The sequence below is a fragment of the Numida meleagris genome, chromosome 3, assembly GCF_002078875.1.
Source record: "Numida meleagris isolate 19003 breed g44 Domestic line chromosome 3, NumMel1.0, whole genome shotgun sequence".
Lineage (NCBI taxonomy): Eukaryota > Metazoa > Chordata > Aves > Galliformes > Numididae > Numida > Numida meleagris.
In genome coordinates this window covers 31091673-31113601 of record NC_034411.1, presented here as the reverse complement: position 1 = coordinate 31113601, position 21929 = coordinate 31091673, and the positions used below count along the sequence as shown (strand labels likewise).

Below are 21929 nucleotides of genomic sequence, written 5' to 3'. Positions count from 1 at the left end.
TTCCTATAACTTTTCATACAGAATGACAAGCAATGCAGTGATTGGCACATTTTGTAAATCTTGTATTTTCTTATGGAAGCTTTATTTTTCTCTTACCTGTAACCTGTCTATTTTTTCCCAATGCCTTTCTGTGTGCTTTTTTCTGTTGTTGAATTCAATAATCTGTAGCACATATGTGTAATTTTCTTGCATCAAAGTGATTATACTACTATTTCCGTGACTTCCCAAAAGTTACCCCTTAAACATCACCAAACAGGCTTTTATGTCTCGCCTGATACTGTAGATTTTCTTTTAAAATGTGACACAGTCAAATTTGTTTTTCCTTATTTAAAAATTGGTGTAGCAACATGGAAGGACAGCCCAACTAATCTCAGTGAAGGCTGCAAGATTTTCTGCAAGAATGCCAATGGAATAATATGAATGTTAGCTCTATCTTAGTTTTGAAATATTAAGTTAGCAACCTCCTTCTGCTCTAAGAAGTGCCTTGGCTGCATTTGGGTAGGAATTATTCCACTGCTTGCAAGGAAATGGTTTACATGTTTATGCACAAACACCTTACTGTTTTGTTAATTGTTTGACTGATGGTGTTTCTGCTGTTCTATTATTTTATGGACCCGTGGTCTTACGGAGTTAAAATTAATACTTGAGGTTACTGAAGGTGGCTTTTTTTTTTCTTAATCAGAATTTGATGTGACTTGTTTTTCTTGTATTTCCAAGGCACTTTTGGAGTACAGCTTCCTGTACATTGTTCTTTTCTTCTGATGGACACCTGCTATCATGCATCATGTGCAGAAGTAACTGAAATCTTTACCCCCCATTATACACCTGAATGTTATCTTATGCTGAGTGTTATCTGCTAGAGGTCACAGATAGATCTCTTGATAATTTTATGTAAGCTGTAGGCTACCACTCAAAGAGAAATGAGAATTGCGCCTAATTTTCTGTTACAGACCTTCCTATGACTGGATGAGAAGAGTTACACAAAGGAAGAAGATTTCTAAGAAAGGAAAAGCCTGCCTGCTGTTTGATCATCTGGAGCCCATTGAGCTAGCTGAACATCTCACTTTTCTGGAGCATAAATCTTTTAGGAGAATTTCTGTAAGAGGCCTACAACTCTGTTGTTTGCAGCTAGGATCCTGTCCTTAAAAAAGAGTGTTCATATGATTTAACAAACATTTTTTTTACATTTCATCTACTGTGTAAGAGAATATGCTGTCATATTGTCTTCTAGCAGGCGGTTCTTTACTAGCTAAGGAGACCAAGAAGTCAGTGTTGGCTGGTATTGCTACAGCTCCCTACACAAGCTAAAGTTATGTCTTAAGCTTCTGAAAGTCCATCTTAAAGGGAGAGCTGAAGAATACTTTCCAGAAATTTATGGAAATCTAATTCTTGGGAATGGTAGCTATCTCATGTAGAACCATATCCACCAACACTCAGGGAACGAACAACATCAGAATGCGCAAGATTTAGCAGAACTAGCTTTTTGTGCTACAGATTGATTGGTTGAGGTAGGAGGAAGGCATAGGAAGAAGAAAACTGGTACATATTCAGCTTCTTGAGTTGCAGTTCAGGCTCCTGTGAGGAGCTCCTGTTGATTTCAGCAGTGCGCAGATTTTGCTGTTTACATCAATAATGCAGTTGATCAGGCATCGGAGTGAGGTGAAAGCTCCTTTTTATATGCTTCATGCTTGTAGCACTAAGTCATTCCTATACAGTATCGTTTTATCATTGTATGAGGATGTCAAATAAAACTGCACAAAATAAGTGTTGAGTAAATTGTGGATAAAATGATTCTGTAGAATTAATAATCATATTCATCATGCATTCCTTAGTACTACCTGGCATATGAATGCTGAACTTTTAAGTGATACAACAAGAACTATAAGTAAGACAAAAGAAAATCTTTTAAGAAAGTACTGATGTGCAGAAGGGTCTGCTGAGCCTGAGTTCTAGTCACTTTCTAAACAACAGGAGCTTTAACGGGAAAAAAATATCAAAGTTTCAGTTTGATTCTTAAGTTGTCCACCATTTTACTGAAAATGTCTTTCCTTGTCAGTTCACAGACTACCAAAGCTATGTGATCCACGGCTGCTTGGAGAACAATCCTACTTTGGAGAGATCTATTGCTTTGTTTAACGGTATCTCCAAGTGGGTCCAGCTCATGGTTCTCAGCAAGCCAACACCCCTGCAAAGGGCAGAAGTAATCACAAAGTTTATCAATGTTGCCCAGGTAAGTCTTGGAGTCTCCTTCCTCCAATATAAAACAACAATATAGAGATTGCAGGAAACAAGTGAACTGGGTGCGCTTTGTGCATTTTCCTGAGTGAAAAGCCTGTCCATCATAACTGCTAGTTATTTGTTTCAGGTGTGGCATGTCTGCATTTTTTAATTAGCAGACAAAACAATAAAATGTATTTTTTCTGTGTTGTATTCTGGTTCCCAACTGTCACTATTGTGTGTTTCTTGTGGAACTAATGTAATTTAAAAAATAAATGCTGAACCATTCCCTTACATCCCTTGGCTTAGTAGTTTCCAGTGCAGCAGTGATAGGATGTTTCCTTTAGTTTGTCTTGTGTGATAGTGGATAGCTGCCATACATATGTCCCTTATTTTTATTTTTTTGTGATCCATCTCTCCTACAGAAGCTCCTTCATCTCCAGAACTTCAACACGCTGATGGCAGTTGTGGGAGGTCTTAGCCATAGCTCTATTTCTCGCCTGAAAGAGACTCATTCTCATCTGTCTTCAGAAGTCACAAAGGTATGGTGGACAACAGCATGTACAGATATTGAGCAGAACATCCCTTCTTGAAGGTCTGATGAGTTCTGCAGTTCAGGTCTCACCAGCACAATGCTTGGATCATGGCAGGGCATCCTAAGGGACTTGGCTTGGGTTTCTCTCAGTGGAGAAGGATTGACTCACAGAGATTCTCTGCTTGATTGCCTGTGCTAGAGAGGAAATTAACTCTGTTGACACCCAGCCATGAGTTATGCTCATTAAAACAGATTAAGGAAATGCTATGAATGCTTTCACAGGAACTTGCTTCTCTGGCTGTTTGTAGGACTGGAATGAAATGACAGAGCTGGTCTCTTCCAATGGAAACTACTGCAACTACCGCAAGGCTTTTGCTGACTGTGTTGGCTTCAAAATTCCTATTTTAGGAGTTCATTTGAAAGACTTGATTGCCGTCCATGTCATTTTTCCTGACTGGATAGATGAAAATAAAGTAAACATAGTGAAAATGCAGCAGCTTTCCATCACCTTGAACGAACTGGTTTCCCTGCAAACTGCCTCTCATCATTTAGAGCCTAATATGGATTTAATTAACCTGCTGACAGTAAGTATTGTGCAACTTTCAATTCACTTCGTTTTTTAACACTTTGTTATTTAGATGTTGAATGTCAGTACAAAGTAGTATGCACAGAGGGCAGATTGTTATAAAAAAAGAGGCAATGCAAAACAGAAACAAGTTCATGTGAGATGTGAATAAATTCAGAGAGAATGTGATGGCTGCATACAGAAACGGAAAACAATTGCTACAATTAATTTTTTTTTAAAGGTAATGGAAAAAGATGCATGTGTATTGGGAGAAGTAAAAACTAAGTTCTAACTACTTCGAATTTACGTTTTTGCAAAGTGCGGGCAATGTGTTGGTGTGCTTACATCAATGAAGTTCTAACTTGGGAGTAATTTTGTTCCCTCTTCCCTGTGCTTTGTAAATGATACAGTGTTTTTCCTATCCCGTAAATAAATGTATCCCTATATGATGTTAAATAGTTCCTGCAAAAACCACAAGTGTCAGTGCTAAAAGGGATTTATTTTAAGTCCCCTTTTTGATATGTAGTTCAATTAGTGTCATTTGATAATAAATACAATGCTTAGCTTCAAAACATACTGAAGTGTGCCCCCTGAACCTACTGACCGAATCCTGCTTCTGAAATTTTTTCAAGTAAGCACTGATCTTAACTGCAGCAGCATTAGATCCAGCACCGTGGTTTGTTTGAGGCACAAAACAGTTGGAGTTAAAGGCAGGAGCAGTGAAACTTGGAGGAAAGGAATGTTGTTTGTTAAAACAGCTCATGTTGCACGCGGATAAAAGCGAGTCATCTACTCATCTGAGAGCTGTTTGAAACATGTCACATTAGGTAAAAAGGACTTTCCTGTTGTGTGATCATTTTATGCTGTTTCTGTTCTTGTTACTTCACTTTGTCTATCAGATCTCTAATCCAGACTGAAAGAGAAGCTGCTTGCTGTCATTAAGTCAGTAGAATTCTTTTCTAAGTAAACTTAGAATCAAGAAGGCCTGCCCGAGACAGAATAAGGCAGATTTGAGAACTTTTCCAGTGATTCTGTTTATTTTATTGGCTAGCATGAACTTTTCTAGACCAAGTTTTCCTCCAGATTTCTTTTGTCTCTTTTAAATGACAGACAAAAGCTAGATCAAAGCCAGGGAATGACTTTGGCTCTCTGAATTGCTGTGCTCATCACTGCCCGGATTGGAGGGAGCTGATTTTCAGCTTTTACTCAGTCAGGTTATGGGCCTGGGCTGAATCTCATTTACTTGTCTCCTTCTATGTGAATGCCTTAACTGGGGGATACTGAGCAGGAGCTTGGATTTGTTCCTTTCATGCTTTACTTTAAAATGCTTGAAGATATATGTATCAGAAATTATGCAGAGGCTTTACTTCGTGGTGGATCAAGTACAGAGGCTGACAAAAATGAGCTTGAGCTTGGAGCTACCGATCTGGTGTCACTTCACTGGGGAATTGGATGAGCTTCTTCTGTTTGACTTTCTATGAAGCAAAAGGGAACATGTCCTAATCACAATTGGTGGGGCAGGGAAGAGTAGGGGCCACATATAGCCCATGGTAATGCCTCTCTAATTTGATCATAGATATTTATCATCTTGTTCTGTTTTAGTAGGGATTGAGAGTTGTTTCTTATCTTGAGTTCACGGCTTCTGACAGACTTGGCTTGCAAGTAGGAGGAAGTGGAACCTCAGATTTTAGAGAACTGAGGAATAAGAAACTGAGCACCCAAGGGCAGAAATTAGACAATGTGAAGTGAGAAATGGAAGCTGAACTACTGCTGTCATTTTCATTAGCTGCCATTCTCTTTTGGGTGATAGTCTGGATTCCAAAAGGAGCTGAAAGCATCAGATTTTTCTGAGGCTTGCAGGTTGATGTCCGTCACTGTATCAGCATGAATTCTTGTATTTTACCCATTTTTCCATTTTTAAAATATTTCCTTTGTTTGTTTTCAGCAAAATGAGAGAGATTTTATTTTTTTTTTACATAATATTTTTTCAATCTATTTCATTTACCAGGAGAAGTAATTGAGTATAAGACAAGTACTTCTTTGCTCATGATGCTCTGATGTATATTTGTTCCTCATATTGCTCTGCTGGCTTTGTAATAGTTGAGCCAATCTGACTGTAAATAATCAAAGCTACATGCTGCAGTGTTAGTCCCAGACCCGATCAGGGGTTAAAATTAACTTGCGCCAATTCTTGTCTGCTGTCATGATTCCATGGTGGTACCTGTTTAGTAGTGATGAAGACGGCCATAGGCATCCTAAGACTTTTCCAGGGTAATTCTGTCTGTTGAGTGGTATGGAAGTTTTGACTTAAGACAGCAACTCCTGGAAGGTTAGAAACAAATTTCCACAAGAGACCACCTGGACCTGAATTCTGGTAGATCTCATAATATTATGAATATTCCAATTTCTCTTCCAGTGTGTATGTTTTGTCCTCCTTTGTACCATATGAATGTGTTTCAGTCCTTTTTTTTTTTTTTTTTTTTTTAACAGTGGTCTCTTGAACAGTATTAATGAACTTACGCAGTAGATGAAACGTTTCTAACAATCTTTTTATTAGTAAGAATGTTTTAAATTATAGGCTGAGGTCAGAAAAGAAAAGCTGGGTTTGCAGCCCAAAGCTGATAGGAACTGCAGGCTGAAAATAGCTGACCTTGGGATGTGCAAATGGTCTTTTAGCAGATTTAGCCTCCCTTGCTCCCTTGCCAAAGTCATCCCCAGTTTTCAGAGTCGGAAGAAGTAATTATTCAGTTTATTGCTATGCCTTTCTGCTCTAATATAAACTGTAAACATTTTCTCATCTTTAAGTTACTTAGAGGAACTCCCTTCCAAAACTGGTCAATGCATATAAATGCATTGCTCATGCTGTGCTCTTCATTTGTACATCGATCAGCTGGCTCAGCTATTTGTTCACTTCTGCTGTTTTCCCATTAAGCCGCTTCTCTCTGGGCAAGCTTTTAGTAGGTGTTTTATCCTGATAAGCAACGTGTAAATCTCTTGTCTGGCCTCCATCCCTTGCAGTGCTGCCTTTTACACCACACTTAGCAAGTACCACCAGTCTGGGCTGTGCTGGCTTGACAAGTACATCTCTGGGTGCTGGTTTCCTGGGCCAATAGCTTGCACAATGCAATAAAAAGGGCATTTCATGGACTAAGTAGACATATGGGAATTTGCCTTCACCTTTCTTTTCCACGGTGGTGAAGCTCTGTCTGCTTTGGGGGAGCTGATCTTTTCAAGTGTTTTGGAAATGGTTATTGTGAAGGCTGTGTTAAGAGCTATAGAGTGATGGCTGGCTTAAAAGCTGGGGCAGAGAACTTGGTAGTAAACCTCAGGCCCCTTGATCAAGTTGAATGGGTGAAAAGAGACCTTAAATCTCTGGTTTCAGTGGTAGCTGCTGCATGACCATTTTTTCAGGGGGATTGGAGTTCTCTCCACAAATAAGGTAATGGTTTGTTGTTTGGAGGGCAGTGAGGCAAACACCAGGTTTAGTGGCACAGGAGGCTGCAAAGGCTGAGAGCAAGCTTTAATGATGTGAATACTCACTTGGTTATGTGTAAATGAGACCAAGTTACGTGGGCAAGAGACCTGAATGTAGCATGACTCGGCTGCCTGGGAGCATGTTACATGCTTGCTCTTAGCCTATGCTCCTCTTCCTCCTTTCCTGAGTTATCACCTACACTTGCTCCATCCCCACTGACTGCACCCATCCCACATCCTAGCATCTGAAACCTGGATCCACGAAGCAAAAGTGGTAAAAGTGAACCTAAGCACAAGCTTGGTGGTACACGAGGAGTAATGGCTCTAGAGACATGTTCATCATTAGAAAACTTATGTTTGTTGCAGGGGAGTTGGACTAGATGACTTTTAAATGTCCCTTCCAACTGAAAGATTCTATGATTTTCTTACCAGCTGTGCAGTATTTCCACATTGTTTTTATTTCTCTATATGAATAAAAGCCTGAGGGTAAATGTTCCATCACTTTCTATGGATAGGAGGAGGACCTTAGTCTCTTCATTAGTCCATGATGGATTTATACTGAGTTACAGCTTATTTGGTGCCACTATTTTCCCCCCCGCTATTTTTAGGTCTCCGCAGCTATTTAACCAACCTGTTCTGAGACTGTATGCAAATGGCTGGAAAGTCCCCATCACTTGTACAGTCTAGTGAATAGAATGAGAAATATCTAAACAGCCAAATTGAAAGTCACCCTCCCCAACTTTTCTTCAGTAAGTTCCACGTATGAAAAAAGCCATGCCTTTCTGATCCCCCTCTGCTTCACTCACCCCCCTCGCTGCCCAAACTACTGAGGGAAACAGGACAGCAAGGGGTGTCAAATTAGACTGGAAACTGCCACTGTAAAGGTTGTCCTAAGAAAAGTCATTGAATTTCATCTGTTGGCACAAAACTGTAGCTGAAACATGAAAAGACAGCTTATTTAACCGCTACATAGTCACTGCTGGAGGGTTGGGCTTTTGCTGCTGCCCATGACCAAACTGTGAAGCATGGAGTTCAGTGTAGTGTAATAGCAGGACAGAATGAATAATGCAAAATCCAGACATCCCTAAAGCGATGTGTTCTTTCTCAGACACATCCCTATCCTGGGAGAAGGGCACAACCCTTGTCTTGCTATTTGTACAGAATTCTGCCCAAGGGAAGATGGTTCTTGGGCCTGGTCCTGCTCCTCACTAACTCTACTCTTTGAATTCCCTGAAAATAACCTTCTGTTACAGCTGTTTATGCAGTAGTAATGCCATCTGCCTGCTGTGAAACATCCTAGCTTAACTGGGGATTTGGAAGATAGCTGATAACTTCAAATTATGCCTATTAATCCAAAGCCAACTGATGCAAGGAGGTGACCACAGGAAACGTGCAATGCTTATCTCTCATTGCATAAAGCTAGCCACAGCGGTGATCACTTTTCTCGTTCATCACCCCAGGAAGGAAGAGTTCACTCCAGACTTGTGCCACTGCAAGACCACAGCTGCCAAAGCAAAAGCAAACGTTCATTTTACTTCCACTGTATTTAAGCCCTTTCTTTTCCCTCTGCATATCCTCTAGGGAAAACGAGTACATGGAAGAGAAGTCTTTAATTTACCTAGAAACAGAAGCTGAAAGGGAATTTGTCTTGCTCAGTGTGAGGAGACCAGGAACAGGCCAGGCTGGACTACTGAAGTATCCTTGGTAACGAGGATGGAGCCAGAACCAGTACAAGAGGCAGTGGGCCAAATCAGAGTACAGGAGGCTCCTTCTGAACACCAGGAGCGCTTCTGTGCTGTGTGGCTGACAGAGTACTGGCACAAGTTGCCCAGAGGCTGTGGAGTCTGCTCTTTGGAGGTCTTCAAAAGCCTCCTGGGCATGGCCCTGGGCACCTGCTCTGCTGTTTAGTACCAGTGGGAGGTATCTTTCTGCTAAAAACCCTGTTGTATCCAACCCTGTCTAATAAATATTACTGGCTTTCTCTCTTTCCTACCCATAGCTGTCCCTGGACCTCTATCACACGGAGGATGACATCTACAAGCTCTCACTGGTGCTGGAACCAAGGAACTCCAAATCTGTAGGTCTTCTTTTACTGAATTTTTTTCATATTATTTCTTATTTCTGCATGAAGTTTTTTGTATTTTTGAATACCCATTAGTCAGTTTCCTTCATATTCACTTTAAACTTTATATTGCGTATGATTGTAAAAGTAAAGAAGTAAATAGTGAAACATGCCAGAGTTCAGCGAAGTCTCCAGAAAGCAGAGTTCTGCTTTATGTGAAGATATCCTTTTTAAGATCATATCAGTTATTTATCGTGTGACCATTATGTCATTTTCTGGATGCTGGTGCAGTTATGTAAAAACACACTGAATCCAAAGATGTGTCTCAGGTAAGCCATGACATTCGCTACAGTGTTTTAAATTAGCTTATTCACGGTTGACTTTCTGTTGGGCTCTCGAGCAATGTCTGAACACCTTGGAACGGATATCTCATGATTTTTTGGTGTGTTGCTAAAGATAAGGCTGCATTGGTACATTTTACATTATGCTTTATAAGTCACGTGTGAATGTCTTAATTGACAGTTGACATTTCATTTAAAGGATTGCTCTCTCTCCTGCTATCAGCTTTTGGGACTTCCTCAGCCCTGTGAGAATTTCAGCACCCTCACTGCCTGTCACATCCAGCACATGATCCTCTTAGGCTGAGCTCCCAGTCTGACACCAGCCAAAACTAAGGGTGACTGGAAATGTTCACTGGGGTGTGAGAGGTGGAGACCAGTACCGGGAGGTTTTTCTTTTCAGTGCTGTTTATACTTTTGTATGCTCTTAAAAGGAGAAACAAGGATGAAAAAGCCCTTAGCTTTCCAGTGTAGAACTTCTCTGACTTTAAGGATAGTTCATCACTTTCGGAGACCAGCTTGAGGATAGTGTGTGTGTGGTTTCAATGGAGGATAATGAACAATATTGAGAAGATCCACAGTCAGCACTATTTCAGTCTGAACACCTGGAATTTCACTGCTGAGTCTCCTGTCTGTGTTGAATGTGATTTGACCACAACCGTTCCCTTTTGCCGCAGTCATTCTGGCTCCCTTGTGCTTCCTTCATTGCCACTGAGGTTGGGCAGTTACAGCTCTGTGCTGTGGGAGCAGTGGGTCACCACTGTAAGTGAGGAGAATTACCACATTGCTGCTTTGATCTCACACCTCAGCTTACAGAGAGACAAAAGCAGTATGAGCAGTGCTGTGAACTTTAGCAGTACCCAGCTGTTACTGGAGACTTCCATGCTGTGTTCAGTGAAGACATAGCTGGGTTTTTTTTGCTTGCACAGCCATTGGCCAGCAGGCATCTCTGCCCAGCACAGTTCTCCCACTGAGGATGCACTAACATAGATTTTTTTTTTTTGCTTTGGAGTGCAATGGATTTCAATGCCAACATATTAGCATTGGCACCAAATATATATATATATTAAATTAAAATTAAATAGTTGAGAGAGGAATGCTCCAGTGGATTCGGTCTCTTTCTGCCACTGTGCACTCAGAGCAGCAGGAGCTCTCTGTGAGTCTGCAGTAGTCCAGCACCAGTGTGTTGATGCTTTGAGTCCCATTAACCTAAACATATTTTAAGAGAAGGAACACATCAAATTTCTTCTCTGACCACAGTTGTAAGGATGTCACAATATTGGCATGTTGTGTGTTACCATATAACATGTTGTCTTTAAAAGATTACTGCATTTCTGTGTGGTTTTTTTGAGCAAAAACACTTGCCAGCAGGTTGTTTCATCACTGTATGGTGGCATTAGTTTTTAATCCTAAAAGTTCTGTAAGTGCTATTGACATGAGTTGGGTGTTCACGTTCCCTGTTTCTTGTTGGAATTGAATTCTGGATATAGATTGTTTTCTTCTTAAACTCACCTGAGCACACTTGTATAGTAAGTGAAGAGCACATCCGTTCTTTTTTTTCCTAAAAAACACAGTATAGTATGACCTTGTGACCATTTTTCGCCTCAATGTGAAAGTCTACAATATTCTTATTATACACAATAATAAATATAACATTTTTGGTTAGCTTATTTATCTCTCTCTCGTGTTGGTGGGCTCCTTATGGGTTTTCTTAGGGTGGAGAAAAGTAGGTTTCTGTGCTATTTCTGATTCCCATTGTGTCCAAAGACTCTCCTTCCTGCTCTCTTCCCCCAGGTCTCGCTGCTGTTGAAGCTGGCTGCAGCGCTGCCATATGGTGCTGCTTGTTATGAGAAATCACATTTTCTAATTAAATTCTAACATCTTTGCATTTGATTGTCTCCCAGCAGCCTACCTCCCCAACGACCCCAAGCAAACCAGTGGTGCCACTGGAGTGGGCATCTGGAGTGGTACCTAAGCCTGACCCAACCGTCATCAACAAGCACATAAGAAAGTTAGTGGATGTAAGTACTCAGAAGAATGTATTGGTCAAAGGGAACATTCACTTTGATACTGTCATCATTGTAAATAATTTCATTCAAGGTTTTCGAGCAATTGTTGTGGTGGGGATGAATTTTAAATATCTGCTAACAAATTTGAGCTCTTGCTGATACTTTCAGAAATATTTCTATTTTAGTCCTGGAATCAGAAATAACACTTAGTAAGCAGGTTTTCAGAGGCAAAAAATGGCGAACTTTCAAGGACTCACACATTGCTAGGTCCAGAGAAGGTCTCTGGAAGGCCTCCCCTGGACCAAGCATTGTACTCTTCTTATCTGCTGGCAAGAGGCAGGTTTCTTGCTGTCTGTGTGTCAGTGCCTGGTGGCCAAGCTGTCCAAAGCATATTATGCATGGTAAAGATAGTACTGTCTTGGTATCACTTTGAAAATCTGGTATGAGGTCGCAGAGAGTTCCAGCTGTGGTCTTGCAGCTTCATTTTGAAGGTGGCATGTTGGGTGATGCAAACAAAGCCACACAGCAGAAGGTCCCTTTGGAGAGACAGAGCCCTGTTGTGTTGGCGTGTGAGGGACTTTTGGTGAGGAACCAGGAACGTGTTGTAGATAATGAAGCAAGACCTCTTTCTGCTTTTTATAAATTAATGACTAACTCTGAGGGGAACTATTAAATTCTGATCTTGTCCATATTACAGGTCAATAATTGGGTTTGTGTAAGGTAATGTAGGTAAGGTAAATTAAAGTCTTCAGTCTCCCACTCAGAGTACACATACATTTTGAGGTTACCTCTTTGTAGATGTTCTTTCTTTAAAGAAAGTTTGCTTTTTTCTTAATTGTGGGATGCCGGAACTGCGCATGCTGTTCCTATATTGCTGTTGTCATCATTGTGTTGATAAAAATCACTCCACATCCAAAACTTTCTTTATTTAAACCACATCTGTTGCAACTCCTTCATCTTTCCTGAATGTGGTGGTCAAGGTAAATGCAGGCTCTTGTTCCGCAACTTTGGCCTTGTTCAAGACATATGATCTTGAATATTGCAGAATTAAAACATAGATTGGTTATGCATACAGCTCATGAAAAGACCCACACCACCCTGTACAACTATCTGTATTTTGCAAATCTTTGTCATTTACTAGCTGCTTTGGGTTGTGCTTTAATGTGTTGGTCTCAGTACTAAATGCTTTAATGCCCCTTACAGATCTCCACAATTATTGTAAGACAGGATATAGTAATTCTTCAGCAGCTAAAGAGGGCTTGCAAAACTTCATGCAGTCCTTTGAATTTGATCCCATGTCTATCTTTACTTGGTGTAGCTCTGGTCCTGTGATTCTATGGAGTTGGTTGAGGGAGGGAGTAGTTGTTAGATGCAAAGTACTTGTGATCTAGATGTCAAAGTATTGGTAAGAAAATAGGATTTAAACAGTATTGTGGTAGAGCAGAAGTGACTGGCTAAAAGCAAAATGAAACTAAAAATGCCTGTAGTTCTCATGAGAAATCTGCTGTTCAGTTGCATGTGTTTGGTTTCCTTTTTGTGACTTAAAAACATACTTAATGAAACAAAGGGAATATGTCACATGGGGCAGAATTTTAGTGACGTTTCCAAAAAAGAAGAAACAAAACCATGAACAACTTATGACCAAAGAGGTGTAGAGGAATTCCACTAGTTAAATACTGAGGTCAAGTTTTCTTTAAAAATTAGCCATTTTTTTTCCTTTACAGTCCAGTAAATATGCATATTGCATATTTATATAATATATATAAATAATGCATATAATATATATATATAATATAAATAATATAAATAAATATAAATAATATAAATATATAATATAATATTTATATAAATTACGCATATATATATAGAATGCATTTTTAGCATTTATAGGAATAAAACAATGGATAGAACATGTGATAAGTCAAGTTGAACGTTAATGTAAATATGAGATTGAAGAAATGGTACGGATTCAGAACAGCTTGGGTGGTATGACATTGATTTCCTTTTGTTTCCAGTCTGTCTTTAGGAACTATGATCATGACCATGATGGCTACATTTCTCAGGAAGACTTTGAAAGTATAGCTGCAAACTTTCCCTTTTTGGACTCCTTCTGTGTGCTGGACAAAGACCAGTAAGTTTGGAGCTCTCTTGGTTTGTTTGTTTTCTTTTTGCTTTTTTTTTTTTTTTTCTTAATTTACAAACTCTTCAAAATAAAATGTTGAAGGGACAATGTCTTCCAGGCCTCCAAACCTCTCATGTCTGGCTTCTCTCTTAAGGAAATGAGTATCACTGAATGTTGAATTCTGTTCTCTTTTAATTTCTTATGCTGTATTAGGTCCTATAACCTCACCCAGACTGGAGTCCTCCTTTATCTGATACTTTAAAAAACATATATTCAAATAGACACAGCCTCCTCTGCCAAGGGAAGAACCGACTGTAGTCACTTGTGATGTAAGGATATGCTTCAAAGGACATCAAGCAGCAGGAGGATGTGCTTGGGCAGCCCCTTCATTATTAAATCCCCAGTATGCCCAGTTCGTTGTTCCCTTGCAGTGCTCTATGTGAACCTGTGGGTATGTCTGGCAGCTGGGTGCCTCCAGCCGAGGCTTTCAGCTTACCAGAACAGAGGATCTTCACAGCCTGGGAAGCTGCTAAAAGCTCTGTTTAAATAACTTATGAAGGTTTTTTTGTTTGTTTTGTTTAACTGTGTGCAGTAAAACCTTGGACTACCTGGGGGCTTGGACCTAGCGCTTAGCTTCCAGGTCCTGTCTAGATAAGTTCCCACATCTCATGACCTCTTGTGCTATAGCCATCATACACTCTGATTGCTGTTTGGTAGGGCTGGTGACTAACCCCAGCCTTTAAGCTCTCCATGGCTGGCTGGGGCAGTGGTGGCCATGGGCCTGAGGATTCTTCTTCACATGATGGCCTGCTCTGCACCACCAAATGTTTTGAAATCCTAAACAGGTGAGGGACCAAGGCCCGTGCTATGAGTTCAGTGTTTGCAGTTTAATGAAGAATAAAAACCACAAAGGCTCTAAGGGAAAGCTTGTTTCTTCTGCCAGGACTGTTGTAGACTTTCAAAGAACGTCCTTTGTGTGCTGCTTGCTTTTTGCAGTGAGAACATACATACTGATGAGTTCAGCATCATTACCAGTAACAGAGCCGCTCTACTTTTTTCTTAACAGAGATGGACTTATAAGCAAAGAAGAAATGATGGCTTACTTCCTGAGAGCTAAATCCCAGTTCCAGTGTAAAATGGGACCTGGGTTTATTCACAACTTCCAGGAGATGACCTATCTTAAACCAACTTTCTGTGAACACTGTGCAGGTTTTGTAAGTATGTTTTTGCAATAGTAAACCTTAAACACTATTTCTTATACTCCAGCACAGATGGGGTGAAACTGGCTCCATGCACTGTTAAAGTTTCTTCAGCTTTACCAAATGTCTCATTGCATTTAGAAGCACAAGGTATTTCCTCATGTTGTAGCCGCAGTACCCAGTTTTGTTCTGGTGGTTCCTGAATACTGACGTTTGTAAGAATTGCTGTTGCAGGTAAAAAGGTGAACTGTGTTAGCTAAAGGACATTAGGGACTGTATGAATGGCCTTACAAGGTTTATCTTAAGTTCTTTAATGTGGCTTCATTTCTCATGTAAACAAACTTCAGGGAAAATGGATGTCTGGAACAGAGGATGTAGATGAAGCAAAAGCCATTCTGTCTCAGGAAATAGCACATGGCAACATAGCTCTGCCCATGATTCTCTGAGCGGCCATAACAGCCTTAATCCTTTCTCTAGTGAATTAACAGAACTTCTAATTTTGTCAAGAAATGGGCTTTCAGCTGTTCTACAACATGAGAAACTTTTGAATGCATTGTTTTCTTAAGGTGCTTTTTCTCTCAGTCATAGCTTATAAGAAGCCATTTATCAGAGTGCTGTATACAAAGCTGGCAAACAAGTGTCTGTGACCACTTGTGTGGCTTGAAAACCTCTCCTTTTTCCACTTCAAGTGCAGTGAAGAAAAATGAATTATTGTGGTTCAGATGTCACTTCAGTGTGCATGTCCGCTGCATCCACATGCCTGCACATGGCCACCTGCAGGAGTGAGCAGGGCTGGAGTCCACCAGGGCAGAGGTTCCTGCTCTCTGCCCATGTGTAGCCCATGCAGCTCAGGGTGTGAAGGCAGAGCACGTCCTTACTGCCCCAGGCTGGCCTGCTGCAGATAGCAGCAGCAAAATATCCTGCTTCTGCTATGTGACCTCTCCCACTGAGTCATACTTCTTCATGGCTGAAAGCAATAATGACAGCGCTACCAAGTCCAAAAACGTGCCTCTTCTCAGACTGGCCCTTTTCCCCCACTTGTGCTCTGCGCCCATCACACCAGGACGCTCACATTCCCTATCGCAGCTGCTGATCAAGGCCAGGAGAAGAAGGAATTCTGCCTACTTCCGCTGGAACTGCATAAGCTCCAGTGGTGACAGAGTCAGTGCTGATTCAGAAGCCTGCAGGCAGGCTCTGCAATAGAAAGAACATTGGGAACTGGCCTGAGCCTATTGTTTTGGGCTGCCTGCTGCCTTGGGAAGACGTCATTGCATTTGTGACACTTGGTTCACACTTGGAAGGCTTCCGTCGCCAAACCAGGGTGAGGGGTGTCCTGCAACGTCCTCTTTACCTGATATTTTTCTCCCTTATCAGTTTTCTGGCTGGCCATTGTTGTTTTTTTTCCATGTCTCCGTGATTACAACCAGAGCAGGAATAAAAATGAGTAAGGGGTTTTGCAGGAAATGGAAATAAGGTAATTTTTCCTGACAGCTCACTGCATTCATTAGCATTGTCCTGTGGACGAGCTGGGCTGATAGGACAGGAACCAGCCACAGAATGCGCTGTGTGTTTGTTGTGCATTTCAGCATGTCCATCCATCCATGGGGGGAAATGGTTTTGAACCGATATAGTGATTCACAGTCAAAAAAATGTGAACTGACTGTGCAGCAGGATGAGTGGACATGACAGCACACTGGCCCCAGTATCCAGCCAAGTATCTAATATTAAAATGAGGTGAACTTTAAAGGTCAAGCTAAAATCTAATGCCATTCACAGAGTGAAATCGATATGCTTGCTGCTGGTCTCAGTTCCGACCCACGGCTTGAGTTGCGCCGCATATCAGGGTGAGTGAGCAGCCATCCCTTCCAGCTCAGCCATCCAAATTTCCACAGACCCTCGTGCCCTGGGCCTGGCTCACACCAGCTCTGCTGCAAAGCTATGTCAGATGAATTTGAAGCTTTCGGTCAGGATTCATATTATGTTAAGGAGAAAGCTCTTCAGTGGGAACAGAAAAGAGCTTCGACAAAAGGAAAAGCAGTCCCCATCTCATCAGGTGTATCTGGCAGAGAAAGCTGGGGAAAGCAAATACCCAGAGGCTGCTCTTCCAGGAGAAGCCAACCACAGCTCCATGGTCACTGTGAACATCTACAGCATCTGCAGGAAAAGGCTGGTCTGGTGGCCTTCTGCGATGGAGTGATGGCAGCAGTAGACAAAGGAAGAGCAACTCATCTACCTGGACTTCAGCAAGGCTTTTTATAGGGTTCTGCACAACATTCTTGGCTCTAATAGGAAAAGAGAAAGCAGTTCTGTCTTATTTTACTCTTTCCTTTGTGCTCCAAACAATCTGTGGCTCTTCCTTTCAGCCATTCCTTTACTCAGCACATTCCTCCCACACACTGGACGCCTTCATAGAAGCAGAACAAGGAGCCACATACAGCTTCAACTCTCTGGATGTGCTTACCCTCCCTATTTATGTTTTCAGTGAGTTCAGGATAAATAAATACTGCAGTCTCTCATCTTTTTCCTTTAGAACTGGACTACTCTCCATCTGCCTCAGAGTGAAAATATTTGTTTTTATAATACCATTATTGTAGTAACCTCTCTTCTGAGTGCACAGATAACAATTTGCAGGGGATTTTTTTTCCCCACTTCCAAGCAATCCTACTCACATCACGGTGACAGCTTCCTAAAAGCAGGACACACACGCTGCCAAGTGGAAGATCAGTGTTCAGCAAGGACAGCTTTTGGGAGGGAGTTCAGTGGCTTCTCTGTCTGTTTTAGGCTTCAACCATTCTTAATGGAAAAAGGCAGATGAATGGATCAGCCCCTGTTTGGGGACCAGCTCCAAAGCCACTTCATTTTTTGTCCTCAGTGGTGTTTTTGTCTGCCATGCTTGAAGAGCACAGGCCATTCATGTGGCTGGAGACCGGATGTGCCATGGGAATGATCCCCTAGATAGCATGAAGTGAGGCAGAAGCAGAATGTGCTTTGCTGGTTTCAGTGAGCTTTATAAGACAGCGATTTTTTCACCCCTTCCTGGCAGTACACATCAGCTGTGCCACTCCTTCTCTGGTAGTCCCACTGCAGGCAGGAGAAGTAAGGGGGAAGCCACACAAGGCTTATCACATTTAGAGGAGGAGGCCTGCCTGACAGGAAGGGTGTTAAGAGCAGTTGTATCCTGTTTGTGCTTCTGTAGCCATTGGTACTTCCTCATTGTGACCTCGCTTTCCGTCCGGCTTTCTTCTCTGATTCCTTGACGGTTTTTTTTTGGTCTTTCTTTGCAGCTCTGGGGTATAATCAAACAAGGCTACAAATGCAAAGGTAAATAAATATAATGCATGGATTTTTCACAGTTCAAGTAGTGGGTTTCAGTAGAAGTCAACTGTATTTTTCACTGGAATGGCAGCTGCTCACCCAGATTTTGCTTGAGTAGCCCGTACTGGCTGTGACCCTCTGCATCCCACAGAGCCTCACTGCAGCAGGAGAACACCAGTGCTGGGAGCTGAAGGCCCACAGCAGCCCCTGGCTCTGCAAGGTGTCACTTTGTGCCAACAAAAAGTGGCATGGTGGAAAGCCAAGTGTCCTTATCCTAGCAGGGAGACATCCTGAAATACATCCCCTGAGACCTGGGGTCAGGAAAAGGTCTGCTGGCAGCGCTGTCCTTATCATGTATATCCCCATGCCTGTACTGCAGGCTGGCTGCCCATGCAATGCATCAGTGGTTGAGCTAGAAATAGGCAAATATTTAATTTCTGGACTGCCTAGCAGATCTCATTGCAAGATCTTCTGCAGAAGTTCCGCTTAAAAAAAATCCCAGAGCTCTGATAGTTCTCACTTTCCTTCACTAAATGTTTAATTGCTCACACAGTACTCGCACTGTACCAAGCAGGTGAGAACAAGAAAGTTGTAGCGGTCCTCCTTGGCCCTAAAGGCCTGGACCCGCTTAATTCTCTGGCTGCAGCTCCGTCATGCACAGGGGAATGCTCATGCTGGGGCTTCATGGTCATATTTATACGCAAGCTCCTTCCCCTTGGTCTTGCCCTGGCTCCCAGGAGAAGAGCGAAGGATTGTCAGGTTCATTTTTTTAGGACACTCCCTATTCCTGACTCCCTCTCCCACCTGTGAATATCTCCTCTGCAGGGGTGGGGAACATGCCTATGGCCTGAGCAGATACAACAGAGCCAGCTGTGGGCCGTGCTCTCACCATCAGGCTGTGGGAAGGAAGGTAAAGTTTTGCCACAGCAGCTCTGTAAATTCAACTTGAGATCTGAAAGCTGAGCGCTGTCCTGCATCATTGCTTGTTACCATGGCCCAAGGGGGAGAGAGCAAAAGCAGCTCTGCAGTCAAAACTCACAGGCAGTGGAGCATGAGGGTAAAAGTCGAGCTGCTTGCTCAGATCTTGGTGGTCAACAAGTGCAGCCAGTGCCTGTCCCCATCTGTACCACCCGCTGCAAAACCACAGCAGGGAAGGCCCTGAAGTACCAGTCATAGGAACAAACCGATGGGAGAAATGAGAACTCTTACCCGCTGCTCATTGTGAAGCCATCATTTCTGATGACAATATCATCTCCCTCTTTCCTTCTGTTGTTAGATTGCTGTCAACGATTGCCGTGAAATTATTTAAATTTTTTTAACGCAGTAAATGATCCATTCTTGTAACTGTATTTGTTTGGCCAAAGTCCCTCCAGAACACACGTGCTAATGGCCCTGAGGGATCGCCCAGTGACTGTGACTTGATTTTTGGTGACTTGACCATTCCCTCCCTACAGACTGCGGTGCCAACTGCCACAAGCAGTGCAGGGACCTGCTTGTGCTCGCCTGCAGGAAATTCTCCCGAGGAACCTCTGTGGGCAGCAACCACGGCTCCTTGCCCAGCAGCCCCTCCCTGCCGCCAGGTGAGAGCACCCTTTTGTTTCTGTTTTCTTTCCCTGCTCATTGCAGGGAAGTTGGACTAGATGAACTTTAAGGATCCCTTCCAACACAAACAATTCTGATTCTGTTATAAATCATTTCTGGCATCCTCTTTAATGGCAGCGTCCTTATTGGCACTTGTCATTTTCCCTTTGTACCAACGCACCACTGCAAAACATCGTGCAGTTACATATAGTGGCACATAGAGCCCTAATCTCGAAAGAGATCTAACTACTGAAAGCTTCCATAAGTGTTCCAGAATAACAAACATTTTCTTCTGAACCCTTAAATCCCTTCCTCCTCACCCCTTAACCAAGGGTTAAGATATCTCTTCATAAAGATCTCAAAGGAGAATATTTTAAAAGAAAAAAAAAATTACCTTCTCTTTCAGCCCAGGATGAAGTGTTTGAGTTTCCCAGTGTCGATGCAGAACACCAGGACCTCGACAGCAGAGCCATCACTCTCGTCACCGGCTCCTCCCGGAAAATTTCAGTGCGGCTGCAGAGGGCGACCGCCAGCCAAGCAACGCAGACGGAGCCGCTGTGGCACGAACCGGGCTGGAGCGATTCAGGGTCCCACACTTTCCCAAAAATGAAGTCTAAGTTCCACGGCAAAGCTGGAAAGAACAAAGGCTTTGCAAAGTGGGAGAATGAAAAGCCCAGCGTGCAGGCTGATGTAGACATAGATGCTGAGGCTCCTCAGCACATCCTGGAGCACAACGGCATAGAAACGCTTCCTGAAAGACAGGAATCTGAGGTGAGCAGAGCAGAAGTCAGGACAGATTACATTCTGCTAATCCGTAAGACCATAGCCTCATAAATCATAATACCAAATCATCCACAGAAAACTATTTTCTACACAGCAGCGTGTATTTACTGTAACGCTGTAAATGGGGTTTTGGCTCTGAGTGACAGTGCTTCTATGAGTTGGAATCTTTCATTTTTGAGAATCATTAACATATCTAACCAAATCCTGTTGTGCTCTCATACTGCTTAGCTCTGCATTAGGTCCATAAGAAGGAGCATTTTTATTAACATGTAGGCACGGGTGAGAGCAGGTTAGGGATCTGGTTGCTGCTGTTTTCACCCACACAGTTTGTGCTTTCGTGGCCTCATGCTTTGAATGGTCATTTTTGCTAGAATGTAAGTGCCTATTTTCTTTTGGTTACAGGATAGCTGACTGCTCACCCTGAAACACCGAAAAACAGAGATGACAACGGTAATACAGCAAAAGCTGACAGACTGCCATATACCACATTTGGTCATGGGAAGTTTTCCTGTACCTCATACTTCTAAATTCAGCCATCACCCTGTTTTCCTAGCTGATAGGTGTTAAAAAAGCACTATTTATTTTCGCACATGAATAAGCCATTTGGATGAACATTGCACGGACACAGCAGAACAGATCCCTGCACTCACTGTTTTTTCTTGTATGACTTTGTGGAAACTTCCCCTACATGCCAGCGAGGATATATTTGGCGTCCTTTAAAAGTACTGCATCATCTCAGTATGCCTGCCAGCAACAACAACGGCAAGGACAGCAGCCAACCATCTATGTTCATTTGATAACACCCCTTTTTCAGAGGCTTGTAAAGATCTCTTAAAGGAAAGAAGTAGGCGTGGATGTTGATTAAATCTCAACAAACAAACAAAAAAGAAAAACCACAACCCCTTTCAAATAGTCCTCTACACTGAAATCCCTTGCACACCGGGGATTTTGAATTTTGGACACGTTTACATTGCTACAGTGAGCACACGTCCTGCACAGTGATACCTGTTACCAGAGGGAGGATCCTACAAGCACATGGCTGGGAGTGAAGAAGTTCCAGGACATCGTGCAGGTGTCCGGTGATACTGCAAGGGAGAGGTGTCCTCTCTGCCAGCACTGGTCATGGTAGAATTAGCATGTAATAAATGTCTTAGTTTTAAGTACATGTCCATTTGTGCATATAATACTTCCTAATTTTCCTCAGGGTAGCAAGTCACACACATTAAGACTAAACTATGACACTAACAATTCATCCAAATTAAGTTTGTTAAGGTAGGCTCTAACATGTCCATCTGCAGTGACTGAAGAAGTAGGTTCAAAGTGGGATTTCTCAGAAGCATTAAGTTGCCTGAGGAGCACAGCCCTCACACGGAAAAAGCAAGGAAAATAAAACCCAAGAGAAAGCTCATACCTGAACAGCATTGTCCAAATTAACTGACACATTATCTTCTTCCCCCTCCACATCCCCACAGAAATAGATTGATGTGCAGGACATGGGCTCTGAATCAAAGCAACCTGAGTATAAGACGTCCTACAAAATTCAAGTCATTGCACCTTTTACCAAGGGGTCAAGCCCTCTGGATGAAGGAGGGCTTCCATTGACTGCCCTAACCAAAACTGAGCAACTCCTCTGTGGTGATCCAATTGTACACCATGCTGTGACAACATGGGGCCTGCTCAGCTGTTCAGGTTTCCTTTGTTTTCCTACCCACCTAGTAATGATGGTAAA

The 21929-nt window shown here is 42.3% G+C and overlaps 1 protein-coding gene and 1 long non-coding RNA gene across 7 annotated transcripts in view; one reads left to right on the top strand and one right to left on the bottom strand.

Annotated features, from left to right (window-relative positions):
- Positions 1-21365, top strand: part of RASGRP3 (RAS guanyl releasing protein 3) — a 52185-nt gene extending 30820 nt beyond the window's left edge. For 4 of the 6 annotated variants that reach the window (XM_021390350.1, XM_021390349.1, XM_021390351.1 and 1 more), the window contains 12 exons: positions 951-1098; positions 2057-2230; positions 2643-2759; positions 3061-3336; positions 8791-8868; positions 11096-11212; positions 13216-13331; positions 14389-14536; positions 17806-17842; positions 19291-19416; positions 19824-20188; positions 20603-21365. In XM_021390350.1, the coding sequence (XP_021246025.1) occupies positions 951-1098; positions 2057-2230; positions 2643-2759; positions 3061-3336; positions 8791-8868; positions 11096-11212; positions 13216-13331; positions 14389-14536; positions 17806-17842; positions 19291-19416; positions 19824-20188; positions 20603-20611 (1711 nt within the window). In that variant the 3' untranslated portion in view covers positions 20612-21365. Of the gene's footprint in view, positions 1-950; positions 1099-2056; positions 2231-2642; positions 2760-3060; positions 3337-8790; positions 8869-11095; positions 11213-13215; positions 13332-14388; positions 14537-17805; positions 17843-19290; positions 19417-19823; positions 20189-20602 lie in introns of those variants that run through there. The other 2 variants (XM_021390352.1, XM_021390354.1) reach the window with 2 other exon arrangements.
- LOC110395674 lies at positions 17397-19950 on the bottom strand. Its single transcript, XR_002436570.1, has 2 exons — positions 19812-19950; positions 17397-17828 (listed from the first exon to the last, which is right to left on the bottom strand). It is a non-coding gene; the product is annotated as an uncharacterized LOC110395674 (long non-coding RNA).